The sequence below is a fragment of the Aspergillus pseudonomiae genome (genome assembly GCF_009193645.1).
Source record: "Aspergillus pseudonomiae strain CBS 119388 unplaced genomic scaffold BDV37scaffold_18, whole genome shotgun sequence".
NCBI classification, from domain to species: domain Eukaryota; kingdom Fungi; phylum Ascomycota; class Eurotiomycetes; order Eurotiales; family Aspergillaceae; genus Aspergillus; species Aspergillus pseudonomiae.
This window is the reverse complement of record NW_022476010.1, coordinates 147,625-164,106: the sequence shown is the minus strand read 5'-3', so window position 1 is coordinate 164,106 and position 16,482 is coordinate 147,625. Positions and strand designations below refer to the sequence as shown.

At 46.6% G+C, this 16,482-nt stretch overlaps 4 protein-coding genes across 4 annotated transcripts; 2 read left to right on the top strand and 2 right to left on the bottom strand.

Moving 5' to 3' along the window:
- Positions 1-707: 707 nt before the first annotated feature.
- Positions 708-3,600, bottom strand: BDV37DRAFT_243352 (fungal specific transcription factor domain-containing protein). Its single transcript, XM_032081431.1, has 7 exons — positions 3,279-3,600; positions 2,700-3,228; positions 2,152-2,633; positions 1,918-2,093; positions 1,293-1,861; positions 1,267-1,270; positions 708-1,239 (listed from the first exon to the last, which is right to left on the bottom strand). Exons 2-7 carry the CDS (start codon positions 3,025-3,027, stop codon positions 1,179-1,181), a joined length of 1,620 nt encoding a protein of 539 aa, XP_031943495.1. The 5' UTR covers positions 3,028-3,228; positions 3,279-3,600; the 3' UTR covers positions 708-1,178.
- Positions 3,601-3,602: 2 nt separating this feature from the next.
- BDV37DRAFT_243345 (pleiotropic drug resistance family ABC transporter) lies at positions 3,603-9,068 on the top strand. The gene is made up of 2 exons (XM_032081430.1): positions 3,603-5,027; positions 5,118-9,068. The coding sequence occupies exons 1-2, from the start codon at positions 4,349-4,351 to the stop codon at positions 8,918-8,920; spliced, it is 4,482 nt and encodes a 1,493-aa protein (XP_031943494.1). The 5' UTR covers positions 3,603-4,348; the 3' UTR covers positions 8,921-9,068.
- Positions 9,069-10,654: 1,586 nt separating this feature from the next.
- On the bottom strand, positions 10,655-11,707 carry BDV37DRAFT_243344 (uncharacterized protein). The gene is made up of 2 exons (XM_032081429.1): positions 11,174-11,707; positions 10,655-11,112 (listed from the first exon to the last, which is right to left on the bottom strand). Coding segments are annotated over exons 1-2 (291 nt in total). The 5' UTR covers positions 11,176-11,707; the 3' UTR covers positions 10,655-10,823.
- Positions 11,708-14,553: 2,846 nt separating this feature from the next.
- BDV37DRAFT_243341 (WD40 repeat domain-containing protein) lies at positions 14,554-15,801 on the top strand. Its single transcript, XM_032081428.1, has one exon. The coding sequence runs from the start codon at positions 14,710-14,712 to the stop codon at positions 15,409-15,411; it is 702 nt and encodes a 233-aa protein (XP_031943492.1). The 5' UTR covers positions 14,554-14,709; the 3' UTR covers positions 15,412-15,801.
- Positions 15,802-16,482: the final 681 nt, after the last annotated feature.

Sequence of the window (16,482 nt, the reverse complement as noted above, 5' to 3'; positions counted from 1 at the left end):
GAAGAAAGAGAAAGTGGACGGAGGGGTGACGCGGGGACGGCAACAGTAGGATTGGAGGCGCGAGGCCAAAGCAGGACCAGCTGCGGTTCGTTCTAATCGAAGAGGGAGAGAAAGCAAAAGAAAAACGGAGGGGGATTGGGTGGACGACGTTTTGGCGGTGCCCACAGCTTCCTGGTGGGCGAATTGAACGGGAAAGAAGAAAAATTTAAGGAAGAGGAGGGGTCAATGAGGGGTAGCAATTGTCTGTTACTGGTACACCTCAGCGTAATATGGAACTTTTTTTTTTCTTTTTCTCTCTTGGTCGAGTGTGAAAGGCAAAATCAAAAAAATCAACGTGTTCTCCGAATGCTGAGTTCTCTGCCTATGACGCGCTCTGCTCCCTCGCCTAAACACTCTGCCTTCTCGTTTCCGGCCCGTCGCCTTCACCGCCCACGTGAGTCGGTAGCCCTCTTCTCGGATTGCATGATATATTACGTCATACCCACAGACTCAGCCTTCGCGAGACAACCTCGATGTACGGAGTAGTACTATATGTAAAACAAAGAACAAAGCTGATCTGGTGAGCTCCAGTTGGTGTTATCAAGCAGCCACCATCTACTACTCATTCGGACCTTACACAAGCTTTAATGTAAGCTACCTAAGCACTACAAAGAACCGATTCACAATATCATTCATTATATATATTTCTCATTATGTGCTTGATTACACTCCACCCTCAAATGAAAGAGTCGGCAGGAGAAAATATATATATATATAAATAAATAAATCAAAAAGAAAAAGAAAAAATTAAAATTAAAATAATATAAATTAAATTTAACAGCATAAACTGCAATAATGATCGTGTTAGAGCTTGTATGGTTTGGTTTCACGAGTATTAACTCCATTGATATTCTCCTGCACTGGGTATATTCATTAAACATTTCCATCACAATAACGCCGTGAGAGATGGGTGGTGGTATGGGCAGCAGTTCGTAATGGTGTCTGATCGAGTCAGGCTGACAACATAGCATAGCTACATTGTGGCCTTCACCGCAGCTTCCGCAATGGAGCGGTATTCAGCGCACTGTTTCACAAGGCGCCGTATCCCCTCAAAGGCTTTGCAGAAAGCTTGAGAGGCCAGATAGTCCTCCATCCGGTTGATTAGTTTCAAATTATATCCTCGATAAGCATCTTGAGGGTTACGTATTATGCTCCATGAAAGCGCTATTGATGCAACCACTGGGTAATAGACCAAAGACCTGCAGGAAACGTTAGCAGCTTTCAGAGCGAAGTGCCCAGTGACACTGACCCGAAAAAAGGTATATTCTCCTGCGACAAATAGTTTGTAAGATTGATAGATGCTCTGGCGGCCTTTGAGCAGAGTGACGTAGACAACAATACCCGAGGATTGGATAACGAGGCGGGCGAGCTCGTAAAGTCATTCTTCTCCAGAAGATCCGTCCCGATGCTTAGTCCCCCGGCGGCAACACGACGGTGAACTGCAATCATGCAGTGAAAGTACGAATAATGAAGCAGCAGTAATACTGGCGACATTGTTGACCGGGGGCGATCGGGTCCGCCATTATCCGGCTGATACTCAGGTGGAATGCTTCGTTTCCACTCCTGGAGCTTCTCGTCTAGCACCCCGACCGAAGCGATGATCTGGCTCAGGGGCCTATCCTCCGCAGCGGGGGAGTAAAGATCCTTATAAAGCTGCCCCTTGATCATGGCAAGCTGGCAACATGACCGGAACGCATTGAAACTTCCAGAGAGATCGCTGGTTGGTATAGTATATTTGCTGTCAGTTGGTGCTTCCATGGGTAAGCTCGCACTGAAGTCTTCATCGCTTTGCGCTGGCGGTTCACAGAACCTAAGGGATAACCTGCTTAGAATTAGTCCAGACCTTATGGAGTAGAATGTCAGTCATAATAGCCATACTCTCGATCCAAGCAGTAAGCGATCCAAAATACTGTCCGCCTGTGCTGGATCTCTTGCATACACAAAGGAGAGCCATCTTCTGTCTTGCCCAGGCCAAGTTCGTGACACATGCGAATAGCAGCGGAGAGCAAAAAACCACAAGGATGTTCAGCCGACGTTCCTATCAAAAAAGTAACCTATACGAAAAGTTAGCTCGGGCCATGCACCTAAACATATGTGAGTGTCGAGTCATACCAACAGTAGAAGCGCTTGGAGGCCCAGCAGGTTTGGGGGGCCAAGACAGAGCTCATTCACAACTTCTAATGCGTTTTGGATGAACAGCCAGCTTTTCTGATGATGATCTGGCCCAGACCCTTCGTCTCGAGGGCGGATCATACATGCCGTTGCTAGTACTGCATTGATACAGGCCCATTGACTCGGTGTTTGAACTCTCATGTCCAAGCTTTTCTGATTGAAGAGGGATAGCAGCTCAGACCGCTGGAAAATTGGGAACAGCATATTGAAATCCTCGATAAATTCTTGTACAAGAGAGACAGTCTCCTCTTTTGTTGGCAGTGAGCAAAACACTCGGCACGGAAATGGGCCGCCGAGAGGACTATTGCCTGGATTTTCATCAAGATCGTTCGCCGACAGGTATGAAGAGAGATTCCCTAACGATACATTTCCAGCTTTCTGAGATATCCACTCTATCCCTTTTTGAGAGAGAGCCGAGAAGCCTAGAATCGTATTAGCTCACATAGATCTTACTAGTAGATAAGATCATTAAGTATACGGAATCTGACCTCTCGAAAGTGGGGCGTCGACCAACGACCGCGGAATCGAAAAAGATGCAAGACACGGCGGCCAATTCTCTACTTGTTGGTATGAGAATACTATGCCTGGAATAGCATCAGCACTGCTAGTAGTGCTCACGCGGTTTGGCTCCGGGCCAGCGCAAAAGTTTGCAAAATCCGGGTCACTTGCGGTATTCTTATCGGAGTGTTCTAACACAGGAGCATTTGAGCAAAGAAATTCTTGAGAAGTACTTGTGCTGCTCTCGCTCAGTCTAAGCCCCATTTCATGTAATCGAGATTCCATCCGTTCGATGTTCGTTTCCAGTCGGTTGATCATCACACGTCTTCACTTAGCATGTAAGACTTTTGCCCTGTAAATACGAAATATTGATACTTCAGTTCTACAGTACCTTCTCATATCTGCTCTATATCTCTCCTCATTGCGCGTACCAGCAGCTCGTCGTTCTCGGCATATAGAGCATCTGAGCATTGCGCCGAGGTCGCCACGCTGCTTCTTGCGACGGCATGCATTGCAAACCTGGGGGGTCATCAGTAACGTGTTGTGGTTGGATGAACCGGACCGCGCACTTTGTATCTTGGAGGCTCCTGTTTCGCAACCCCTATATCTGCCTGTGCATGTGTCTTGCTCATGGGATCATGAGGTATATGTCGATGAGAATCCACTTGCTGGCTGCTGCGACTCATCATTCTATGATGGGGAAGTTGACAGGTGCTATGTGATGATGTTAAGAAAACGTGAAATAGATGGGATGGAGAAAGACTCCAAGGACTTGTCGTGGGGCATCATGATCTGGGACTTTGGTCTGGAACGGAGTAACCACTGTCGATCTTGAGCCACAGGGCAGGCCTTATTCGGGAAATCCTCCAGCCGAATAATGTTGCAGGAGCCTATGGCTGGGTCGTTGCTGAGACTAAATCCTTTTCGTGTCTTGGCATCCCCGGATGACGGATGTTCGTTTTGTACTGTAAGTTACACGGTATTGATACAGATCAAGCCTCAGACGTGGCTCGGCCACTGACTCCCCGTTCACCTCCGAAGACATGGGATCGGTTGTTTGATATCTATCCCTTAATCAACTCCAGGCTGCGGCCAGGTGGAGCCCCCACGTTTTCGATCCCTAGAGGCAATATATATACCGTCAGCGTGCCCCGTCCGGTAATGTGGTTGGCTCGGAAATCGGGAGTCAAAACCATAAAACTCTTCTAGATCACATAATTGCTAGCGCTGGAGGGTAGGGCTCGACACATCAGGACAGCCATTTTCCGATAAGGCATTGCTCGGACCCCGGACGTTCACTGTGCAGCGGAGTGTTCATCCGCATCATTTATCATTATTTTTGCCCCTTGGATGTGGACCCTTCTCGCCGGTTGCCTGCGCGTAGACGATTAGAATGGAGTCCTATATAATCATCTACTTGTCCCTGTGGCAGTTGTATCCTTAGCTAGACGACCTAATTTAAGTCTTTTCAAGCAAGGCCTCTAGTTTTTATATTGAGTTGATTAACGTAAAGCTTTGGTCCCCACTTGTCGCACTTTTCGTGCTTCATCGGTGACGCCAAGGTAACATTACCAGCTGATCTTCGGTCTGCATCGTCAATGGGAGGAGCAGCCTGAAGGTGGAGGCTAGTCAATTCAAAATGTCCTTCTTAGGGGCAGTCAATCCAAACGTTCCCCAGCAGCAGTCTGTGGTTAGTCATAACAACCCTCAGCGGAGCCATGGCGATACAGATGACGATGCTCCATCAACTTCAGCCACTCAGTACGGCGATCAAGACAAAAGCGAGGATGCCTTGACACTGCAGGAGGATAACGAAGAAAAGATGGAGGCTCGGGTAGGTGATTTAGCTCGACGACTCACCCGGCAATCGACTCGAATCTCTGCGAAAGGCGCCCTTGAAAACCCGTTCTTTGTGAACGACCCCGAATCAACTGTCAATCCTGATAGTCCAAATTTCAAGCCAAGAGACTGGCTTAAGATGCTGCTTGCCATTCGCTCTAGAGACCCTGAGCAGTATCCAGACCGAACAGCCGGTGTTGCCTTCAAGAATCTAAACGTTCATGGATTCGGATCTCCAACCGACTATCAAAAGGATGTGTTGAACTCGCTCCTAGAGATAGGTACTATTGCCCGCAAGTTGATGGGAATCAAGATGCAAAAGATCCAGATTCTTCGCGAATTCGATGGCCTGGTGAAAAGTGGTGAGATGTTGGTGGTGTTAGGAAGACCGGGAAGTGGATGTTCTACATTTCTCAAGACGATTTCTGGGGAAATGAACGGGATTCAGATGTCAGATGACTCGACACTCAACTATCAGGGTATGCATACACATTTTCCTTCTCCAGCTCTCCAGCTCCCCACACCCACCAACCTACCCTCTTGCTTGTGGATACTAACGCGACGCTTAGGCATACCTGCGAAATTGATGCACCATGCGTTTAAGGGTGAAGCGATTTACTCGGCCGAGACTGATGTTCATTTCCCACAGCTTTCTGTTGGGGATACTCTGAAGTTTGCAGCCCTTGCCCGAGCTCCTAGAAATCGCTTGGAGGGTGTTAGTCGACAACAGTACGCCGAGCACATGAGAGATGTGGTAATGACGATGCTGGGACTATCCCATACGATCAACACCCGTGTCGGCAACGATTATGTCCGAGGAGTCAGCGGTGGAGAGCGAAAGCGTGTCAGTATTGCAGAAGCTACACTGAGCCAGGCACCGCTTCAGTGCTGGGATAACAGTACCAGAGGTCTTGACAGTGCCAATGCTTTGGAATTCTGCAAGAATCTAGCCTTGATGAGCAAATACGCTGGCACTGCTGCCTGCGTGGCTATTTATCAGGCATCGCAAAGCGCATATGACGTCTTTGATAAGGTGACGGTACTCTATGAGGGAAGGCAAATCTACTTTGGCCGAACGACGGAGGCTAAGCAGTTTTTTGTGGATATGGGATTTGAGTGCCCCGATCGGCAGACAACAGCTGATTTCTTAACGTCTCTTACCAGCCCTTCGGAAAGAAAGGTCCGCCCCGGGTTTGAAAACCGCGTGCCTCGCACTCCAGATGAGTTTGCCGCTGCATGGAAACAAAGCGACGCTCGGGCGAAACTGATTCTGGAAATCGATGAGTTCGAGAAACAGTACCCAATTGGTGGCGCCTCCTATCAATCATTTATTGATGCTCGCAAAGCTATGCAGGCAAAGCATCAACGCGTCAAATCCCCTTACACGATCTCGGTATGGCAGCAGATCTCTCTTTGTGTTGTCCGCGGTTTCCAGCGCCTCCGAGGTGATTCCAGTTTAACGGTAACCGCTTTAATTGGCAACTTTATTATAGCTTTAATTGTTGCTTCGGTTTTCTTCAATCTCCAGGATAATTCCGCCAGCTTTTACTCTCGAGGAGCTTTACTGTTCTACGCAGTGCTTCTAAATGCGTTCTCCAGTGCCTTGGAAATTCTGACTCTGTACGCTCAAAGGCCAATTGTGGAAAAGCAAGCTCGCTATGCCTTCTACCATCCGTTTGCAGAGGCTGTTGCGTCTATGCTGTGCGACACACCTTACAAAATTGTTAACTCAATCACTTTCAATCTTCCGTTGTACTTTATGACCAACCTACGGCGCGATGCAGGAGCTTGGTGGACATTCTGGCTCTTTTCAGTGGTCACCACCTACACCATGTCAATGATCTTCCGAACGATTGCAGCGACGTCTCGCTCTCTGTCTCAAGCACTTGTCCCTGCGGCAATCTTGATCCTGGGCATGGTGATCTATACAGGTTTTGTTATTCCTACCAGAAATATGCTCGGCTGGTCCCGTTGGATGAATTACATTAACCCCATATCCTACGCCTTTGAAAGCTTCATGGTAAATGAGTTCCACGGCCGTCACTTCGAATGCTCTCAAATTATCCCATCTAGAGGAGTGTACGACAGTATGCCGATGGAGAATCGCATTTGTTCTACAGTTGGAGCAGAGACTGGCTCTACTATTGTGCAAGGGACAGTCTACCTTGAACAGAGCTTTCAGTATGTCAAAGGGCATTTGTGGAGAAACCTGGGTATTATGATCGGCTTCCTAGTGTTCTTTGCTTTCACGTATCTTGCGTCCACGGAATATATCTCAGAGCAGAAATCGAAAGGTGAAGTGCTCTTATTTCGACGTGGGCATGGACCGAAAACAGCCCTGGATAAGACCGATTTAGAGTCGCCCGAGGCGGGTGGTGCGCCGAAAACCGACGAATCTGCTCCTCAAGCTTCAGCGGGAATCCAAAGACAAACCGCAATCTTCCAATGGAAGGATGTCTGTTACGATATTAAGATTAAGGGGCAACCCAGGAGAATTCTGGACCACGTTGACGGTTGGGTTAAGCCTGGTACCTGTACCGCCTTGATGGGAGTCTCTGGAGCAGGTAAAACAACGTTATTGGATGTGCTCGCTACACGCGTTACCATGGGAGTTATTACTGGCGAGATGCTTGTGGATGGACGCCCTCGCGACCAATCCTTCCAGCGCAAAACAGGATACGTGCAGCAGCAGGATCTTCACTTGTCTACATCTACTGTTCGTGAAGCCCTCAGATTTAGCGCAATATTGCGTCAGCCAGCGCACGTCAGCCACCAGGAGAAACTTGACTACGTTGAGGAAGTTATCAGACTTCTTGGTATGGAGGCTTATGCTGATGCAGTTGTTGGAGTGCCTGGAGAAGGTTTGAATGTCGAACAGCGTAAGCGTTTGACCATTGGAGTTGAACTTGCTGCAAAACCCCAGCTTTTGTTGTTTTTGGATGAACCTACTTCAGGTCTTGACAGTCAAACCTCCTGGTCAATCCTGGATTTGATCGATACTTTGACCCAACACGGCCAGGCAATCCTTTGCACTATTCATCAGCCATCTGCCATGTTGTTTCAGCGTTTTGATCGCCTTCTTTTCTTGGCGAAAGGTGGAAAGACAATCTACTTCGGTGAGATTGGCGAAAACTCTACTACCCTTTCAAACTACTTTGAACGCAATGGTGCACATCGCTTATCTCCTGGAGAGAACCCAGCCGAGTGGATGCTGGATGTGATTGGAGCAGCTCCAGGATCTCATAGTGATATAGACTGGCCGAAGGTGTGGCGCGAAAGCCCCGAGCATGCGAAGGTTAAGGAACATCTTGCCGAGTTGAAGTCAACCCTATCTGTGAAGCCAGAGGATAACTCCGACCCAGAGGCCTTTAGGGAATATGCGGCACCATTCCATATTCAGTTATGGGAATGTCTGATCCGTGTCTTTGCCCAATATTACCGCACACCAAGCTATATCTGGTCTAAAACTGCCCTTTCTATCCTGACGTCCATTTATATCGGATTCTCATTTTTCCATGCCAAGAATTCAATTCAAGGGATGCAGAATCAGATGTTCAGCGTATTTATGTTGATGACAATCTTCGGAAATTTAGTGCAACAGATTATGCCTCATTTCGTCACACAACGGTCGCTGTATGAAGTTCGTGAACGTCCATCGAAAACATATTCCTGGCAAGCCTTTATGACAGCTAATATCCTTGTTGAATTGCCTTGGAATACTCTAATGGCAGCGCTGATGTTCTTCTGCTGGTACTACCCGATCGGGCTATATAATAACGCGAAGCCTACCGACGCAGTGACTGAACGTGGAGGTCTTATGTTTCTACTTATCTGGGTATTCCTACTCTTCACTTCTACCTTTGCCCATATGGTTATCGCAGGTATAGAGCTGGCTGAGACGGGTGGTAATATTGCTACTTTGCTCTTCTCCCTCTGCCTTATTTTCTGCGGTGTCCTTGCAACCCCAGACAATATGCCTGGATTCTGGATCTTCATGTATCGTGTATCACCATTCACCTATTTGGTCTCTGCGATGTTGTCTACTGGTCTGTCTGGAACCGATGTTCAGTGCGAGGCTGTTGAGCTTCTCCACTTTGACCCCCCAGCAAATCAAACCTGCCAGCAATATATGGCAGCATATATCCAGGAGGCCCAGGGATATCTGCAGGACCCGGAAGCCACAGCTGACTGTGCCTTCTGTACGATCAGCAAAACCGATACGTTCCTTGCTTCGATAATGAGCAAGTATGACGAAGCCTGGCGGAATTTCGGTCTGATGTGGGTGTACATCGTGTTTAATATTGGCGCGGCAGTTTTCATTTACTGGCTGGCCCGAGTCCCGAAGGGAAAGAGGGCATCTGGTGCTACATAGCCTAGGTGACCTGCATCTCTTCCGCCCACCACATTCAAAACTGACATATATTTTGTGAATATTGCTCAGCCCATCCTTGTTGCACCCTTCAATCCTCTATATTCAAAACTCACATAATCATACTTCCCCATCTTTCATTGTGTTTTTTTTTTTTTTTTTTTTTTTTCTTTTTTTTTTTTTTTTTTTTTTTTTTTTTTTTTTCCCTATTTGTTTATATACTTCTCTTCATCTTGATTCTATCACTCACATTTTGGGATGGAACAACACCGGGCTTTCCTTCGGCCTAGCTACTATCATTCTTTGTTTTTTTAATACCGTGACTTCATTAGAACCATTATGTAGACAGTGTCCATTTATCTTCATTAGCTATACTTTATCCGCTAGACTACCTGTTTAATGTGTACTATCTACCTCCTTGAACAACTTTCCTGTACAAAACTGCCTCCAAAAAAGAGCAGGAATACAGCGAGTTTGAGATACTCAATAGCACTCCCGAAATGTTGCCCGCAGTCTTACCAGAAGAATATCCTGTATTATGTGTACCTGTTTGACCCTCACCGAGTTACCAAAACAGCGATAATCTTGCCATGGATTCATCATGGGCCATGTTATATATTACTTTTAAAGGTCATATATACCTAGATGACAAACAGTTATCCTGTATTGCACCGACCCATGAAAAACAGTGTTTGCGACATATTGGGATAATCGGAATATCTGATCTATTGCAGGTGATTAAGGTTTTCTCGTTTACGGTTAAAGTAACCCGATGGGGAACTATACAATCTTATCTACTAGGCAGGATGCAATTTGTACCATGGTTAATACTTAACTATTGGATCACAAGTATACAGGCCCCTCTAATACGCTGCCATAACTATCGAGGAACTTGGATGCTGAAGATGGGGATATAGTAGCACTGGCTGGAAACTTCACCCAACATCCTACCAAATGCGTCTACTAAGCGCTCTCGATGGAAGTCTCAGGCTAATATTAGGAAGCGTGCCCAAACGTAAGTCATATAGATACTGGATTATCTAGACATGTAATTCCCAAGTGGTAGTCAGGGTGTGAGTATGTTCTTTGATTCGTGTCCAGGAAAAACTACTACGAAGCCGTTCATGACCAATGGGCGCTAGTAGCATCAAATCTCACTAGGCAGCTCAACGGGCTAGTCAACACTCGGAAGGTGTGATTTGCGGCCCGCTAACCGCCGAGTGAGCTGTCTTGATTTAGTCACATAGGCCATTGGATAGATCCCCGGCACAAACTCCGTACTTCGAGCATCACTCTGCTCACCTCTTCCGTTTTCTAGGCCCGTTGTTCGATTCGTCCAGACTATTACGTACTTTAGCTATCGGTATAGCACTGTGATGTTGACTACTGTGATGTTGACTACTGTGATGTTGCCAGGTAACTAGGACAGTGCGCTGGAAACACCGAAAAAAGAAATGCAAGCTTGTTGCAAGGCTGTGCACTAAGCGACGCACTAGATGTTCTGTTTTCGGTTAAGCCTATCTTTATAGATGCGTAATTAGTCGCCAGCCTTGCAAGCGCTTACAGCACGGCCTTGCTGCATTTAAAATGGCCACTGTGTTGGCACCTCGATCATCCTTCGATCGTGTAAGTTTCTCTTTATACAGTTTTCTCGGGCAACGCCACTGGGCACAATGGGACTCAATATCAAACAACTTTTCAGAAGAGGCCGGCAAAAGAAATCAGGAAAACATGCTGACCCACAATCAGATACTGATAAATCTAATGTGACTGTGACACTCCCAGAGACAAGTGCGCCGTCTGTTAGCACTAATGCCAACTCTGCGATTGAAGATAGCCAAAATGAACCTCAGCGGAGCTCGCTAGATCTGTGGCAAGCTGCCTTTGCCAAATTGGATCCTGATGATCAACGCAAGCTGGCACTTCTTGACACGCCCAACGAGGACAATCCCCACCCTGAGATGGCGGACGTGGTAAATACTGTTATAGAGACGACCAAAAAGCGGTACGATGAATACCAAAGGAAAGGACTGAAGATTAAAAGGTCAAAGGGAGATAATATCAATGTTCGAGACTCTGCACTCAAAATAGTCAGTGCGACATTATCCTTCCAAGATATTATCGGTGCTGCCGTTGGCTGTGATCCTACGGGGTATGCAGGGAAAATCTGGGGCATTATATCAGTGGGGTTAAACGTATGTTAAGTGGTCATCACAAAAGCAATGTGAGATACAAAATGCGTTAACCATTAACTAGATGATACAAAATCACCAGGACCTACAGGCATCAATTTTCCAAGCCTCAGGGTTCCTTGCGGATGTGCTGAGTCGGTGTGCTTTCATTGAGAGTCATTGCCTATGGAGTAGCACCACCGACCCCGATACAAAGGACAAAGTATGCAATGCCATCGTTCGCGTTTATTCTGCAATATTACGGTACTCATCCGGCGTTGTTTCAATTCAGCACTCGGGTGTTGGACGGCGGTTTCGCCTTAGCGTTATAGCTTTGGCCGACCAGCCTTTAACCATACTCAAGGCAGCCGTTGGAGAGGAGGAGAAGTACTTGGAAAGATGGGTTCAGTTTGATCAGCAACTGCGTTGGAAACAAAAAGCGGAACAAACACTTGCTCAGATCGACAACGTGTTGAGCGGTATTCAGGATATCAGTCGGGAGATGGAACTCTGCAAATTAACCATTGCTGAAGGAGCAGCATTCGACTCATACATGAACCAGCATGAAGTAGAGTGCCTCCAAGGAACCAGGACTGACCTACTTAAGCAGGTAACAGACTGGTCACTTTCAACTCAAGGGGAATGCATCTTTTGGCTTAACGGGATGGCAGGAACAGGGAAATCAACTGTTTCACGTTCTGTTTGTAGGTTACTGCAAGAAAAGGGGATTTTGGGGGGGAGTTTCTTCTTCAAGAGAGGGAAGTCGGATTGTGGAAGAGCAGAGAAGTTCTTTCCAACTATAGTTCGACAAATCATTATTCAAGAGCCCCGCCTTATACCAAGCATCCGAAGAGCAATCCAGAGAGATCCTTCTATATCGACAAAATCCCTTGGAGAGCAGTTCAACAAGCTGTTACTTGAGCCATTATTAGCGATGAAAGATGATCCTGCAAGAACCTCCCTTCTAGTTATTGTGGTTGACGCACTAGATGAATGTGATCCAGAAAACGATATTGGGCTTCTACTCCGCCTTCTCCCTATGGTTTCAACTCAAAGTTCAGTTAACATCCGCGTGTTTCTCACTAGCCGCCCAGAGATCCCAATCCGCGAGGGATTCGATGACGTTTCGGAAAATGACCATCGGAGAATTGGTCTCCATGAGATTGTGGAATCTTCCATAAAGCATGATATACTTCTATTCATGAATGATAAATTTGAAGAGATGAGGCGGAAATTATCGCTTCCTGAAGGATGGCCTGGAGAGAAGACAATCCAAGACTTGGTCAACATGGCCAGTCCATTATTTATTTCTGCTGCTACTATATGCCGTTTTATTGCAGATAGGAGGTGGAATCCTGAAAAGCGCCTTGCCCTTGTCCTCAGCTCAGGGGGTACTGAGAACACGTCCGCAAGTCATATCTCGAAGTTGGAACACACATACCTGCCCGTATTTCAGCAAATACTCCAAAGCGGGGATGAAGATGAGGATGAAGACGAAAAAGAGGAGCTGATTCAAGAATATCGAGTGATTGTTGGGACGATCATCATTCTTGCGAACCCGCTCGCCCTCACGTCATTGGCAAAACTCCTGAATGTTCCGACTAGCGATGTTGGCCGTCGATTGGATTTCCTTCATTCAGTCCTTAGTATACCTGACGACGAGAATACTCCTATCCAGCTTTTCCACCAGTCATTTCGTGATTTCCTACTTCATCCAAAAATCCGTATGAAGACCGAGTTCTGGATTGATGAGGAGCATATACATAAGGAAACTCTATTCAGGTGCATCGAGGTGATGACCCGACAGAAGGGTGGACTGTCGAAGAATATTTGCCAACTATCGAGTGACGCGGCGTTGCGAAGTGATATAAGTGATGATATTATTCGAGAATATCTTCCAGCTGAGCTCCAGTACTCGTGTCATCACTGGGTTCATCACCTACAGCGGGGAAAATATCAGATCACGGATCATGACAAGATTCATAGATTTGTTCAAAATCATTTTCTTCACTGGGTGGAGGCCATGAGTATTTTAGGACTGGCCCCAGAGATTGTGAGCGGCATCAAAACATTACAGTCAGCAGTAAAAGTAGGTTCTCAGTTCACCTGTATTGCGAACCACCTTCGCCCATGTATACTAACCGGTACAAGCCTCACTCCGGGCGTATAGTGTCGAAATTCTTTCATGACGCCAACCGGTTTATTTTGAAGAATGCCTGGGTTGCTAACAATGCACCTCTTCAGCTCTATGCTGCCGCCCTGGCATTTGCCCCAGAAAAGTCTGTTGTGCGGGATATCTTCCAAAGTGAGATACCTAGGCACTTTGTTAAGCTACCTAGGGTGGAAATGAATTGGAATGCACAACTAATGACCCTCGACATCAAGAATGTGAACGCAGTGGCATTCTCTCCAAACAGTAAACTGATCGCTTCAGCCTCCATGGGTAGCCCGGTGAAGCTGTGGGACTCAGTTACGGGGCTATTACTCCATACCCTAGACCAGGTATTCTATACCAGTGGTCTGGCATTCTCACCAGATGGTACTCATGTTGCGTGTAGCTCTTGGGATGATACAATACAAGACCACACAGTCCAGCTGTGGGATATAGATACAGGCACAATATTCAAGTCCTTCACGCAGCTTACCTCTCCAGTGCTCTCGCTGGCGTTCTCGCCGGATAATCAATTACTCGCTTCAGGGTCCTCCGATGACACAATCGATTTATGCGATCTCGCCAGTGGCGCAGTAATCAGGACAATAGATGGTCATTCTGATAGAATCAACACGTTGGCGATATCACCAGATGGCAAATTGATAGCATCTGGATCAAATGATAGATCAGTGAGACTTTGGGAAATAAGCACAGGAGCTTTATTACAGACATTAGATCACAGCGGTGCTGTTAGATCAGTTGGGTTTTCCTCCAACAATGAGCTTATGGCATCGGTTCCTGGGGATAGAACAATTTGGATATGGGATGCAGCCACGGGTGAACTGCAGCAGACCGTCGACTTTGGTTTTATAGAATCATCAACATTCTCCCCAGAACGCATAATCGAAGCCGCAGGGTTCAACTGCGATCGATTATCAGACAGGGTCCTGTGCACACTATTTCACAAGTTTGATGTGAGTAGCCGTGACTCCTGGAAACTAGCAATCTCTCCGAACAGCGACCTCCTCGTATCGTGCTCGGATGATGGAACCGTGCGACTGTGTGACGCAAGGATGACTACAACAAAATCGACGCTACAAGGCCATTCGCATGAAGTTGCTGCAATGAAGTTATCCCCCGATGGCAAGCTACTGGGCTCAGTCGCCTCTGATCATAAAGTTCTACTGTGGGATGCTACTACAGGCGTCCTGCTCCAGACTCTCAATGGATACTCGGGAAAATCTGGTACATTTTCTTTCTCGCCTGACAGCAAATTGGTGGCATTTCGTCCACAGTCGGACAGTACCTGTACTCAACTATGGAACACGGAAACAGGTCAACTATATCGCACGCTTGAGGACCACCTGAATTCAGTTGATCGCGTAATATTTTCTCCCGACTGTCGACAGTTGGCTTCGATTGAAGAAGGTGGCACAATCACTTTATGGGATATTCAAACTGGAGGACAAATGTACAGCCTGGAGTCGCGTGGAAGTTGGGTGTGCATGGCTTTCTCACCAAATGGAACGAAATTAGCCTCAAGCTCCCATGATGTAGTACGGGTATGGGATGTTAGCACAGGCATCCTAAAACAAGAGCTAAAGGGGCATAGCGGCAAAGTCACTGTGGTTGCCTTTTCGCCTGATGGAAACATCATAGCTTCCGGTTCCAACGATGCCAAAATTCGTTTTTGGGACTTAGAAACAGGCGCATTATCTCAAACACTCGTGGATTCAGGGGCCACTAATCAGGTAGTGTTCTCCGCAGATGGGAGACTTGTGGCATCCGGAACTCTTTCTCAGACATTTCGTCTTTGGGATAGAGAAAAGGGGAAGTCCCTTTATGTTTCTAATCTGGATCGTGCCTCCCATTATCGGAACGGGATAACCAATTTACGCTTTTCAAGCGATAGCACTTACTTAGAAGCGGACTTTGGAACATTTCGTGTCCCTTTTCGTGAAGGGATTAACTCTTTATCTAGCCCACGACAAGATGTGACATTGGGAGACGAGTGGCTGCACATCGGGGGAGAAAGAGTTCTTTGGCTGCCAATTGAGTACAGACCCAAAGCATCGGCGTATTACAACGGTACGTTCGCCATTGGGAGTGAATCTGGCCTCGTATCATTCATCACTGTCGATATGAGTGCAGACGCAAATGGCCACTCTTGATCTATTGAAGAATATTCGGAGTACTTCTCTTTTCGACTATTGTGGACGCTTCAGTCAATTGATAGAAAGCGCAGGAGGCAACACACGACATTGAATATATATACGACAAGCACTCATTGATATGCTGTACAGAGTATGGGCCTATATAGTTCTTTAGACATTTACTACTCAACATACCAGCAAGAAGTCAAACCACGGCGCTATCATGTGCAGCTCGACAGGCACTTTATGGCCATTTCCATGCCCATGCGTATGGATAACATCCAACCCAAGAGAATGTGAATGGGTTTGATCGGGAGTTATTGATTCGCTTTCAAGCTTTCTTTATACAAGGAGTAGATAGGCTATGTATGGTATGAAGTATTCCAAGTCGATCAATCAATTTATGAGTACTAGAATACCTATAATCGCCACTGCCAAAGACCTGCCATAGACGAGACCAATCGACGTATGCATTCCACTCTCTACAGCGAGTAAGCTACTCAAAAACCACATCCCCTTCACAATTATATATCAATACAACGCAGCAACCGCATCCTTAATAACTTCTTCAACCCTACCTGGTTGACTCAAGTGCAGCATATGGCCCGCATTGCACCTCTCAATCCTACTCCCAGTCAGTGGTGTAAAGGTGGAGCGCATAGTAGTCCTTGCGTTGATGGATCACTAAAAGTTTGTATCATAGCTGGTATAGTGTGCATGTGTGGGCTCAGGCTAGTTTCTCATGGCATCACTAGACGCTGCGATTGGGTAGGGATTCAGCGAGCTGACGAGGATATATATAGCCATGTTATCTTTGGTCTTGTTTGTGGGGCATAGCGAGAATCGTCACTTTGTTACTTGCATGGACTTGGGGCTAGCCGAATTAGTGCCGAGCAGTTGTTATAACCCCTAACTTCCGATTTGCTGTTTCGTATACCATGGCAGCGTATATTAATTCGGTAGATACTAGGCTTGTGGAGTGGACTACTAGTTGATAGATTATAAAGACTCTGACTTTGATTATTGATCTACAGCATAGTGTCGGAAAAATACAAGACTATCAACAATAAATTCCCCAAGCTAGTACAT

Bases quoted from the DNA above. Each gene is read 5' to 3' on its own strand.
- BDV37DRAFT_243352 (XM_032081431.1), bottom strand. From the start codon at position 3,027: ATGATCAACCGACTGGAAACGAACATCGAACGGATGGAATCTCGATTA. The intron at 2,094-2,151 runs GTATGACTCGAC...CTTTTCGTATAG, and splicing joins TCCAAGCGCTTCTACTGTTG to GTTACTTTTTTGATAGGAAC. The intron at 1,862-1,917 runs GTATGGCTATTA...AATTCTAAGCAG, and splicing joins GCTTACTGCTTGGATCGAGA to GTTATCCCTTAGGTTCTGTG.
- BDV37DRAFT_243345 (XM_032081430.1), top strand. From the start codon at position 4,349: ATGTCCTTCTTAGGGGCAGTCAATCCAAACGTTCCCCAGCAGCAGTCT. The intron at 5,028-5,117 runs GTATGCATACAC...CGCGACGCTTAG, and splicing joins CTCGACACTCAACTATCAGG to GCATACCTGCGAAATTGATG.
- BDV37DRAFT_243341 (XM_032081428.1), top strand. From the start codon at position 14,710: ATGTACAGCCTGGAGTCGCGTGGAAGTTGGGTGTGCATGGCTTTCTCA.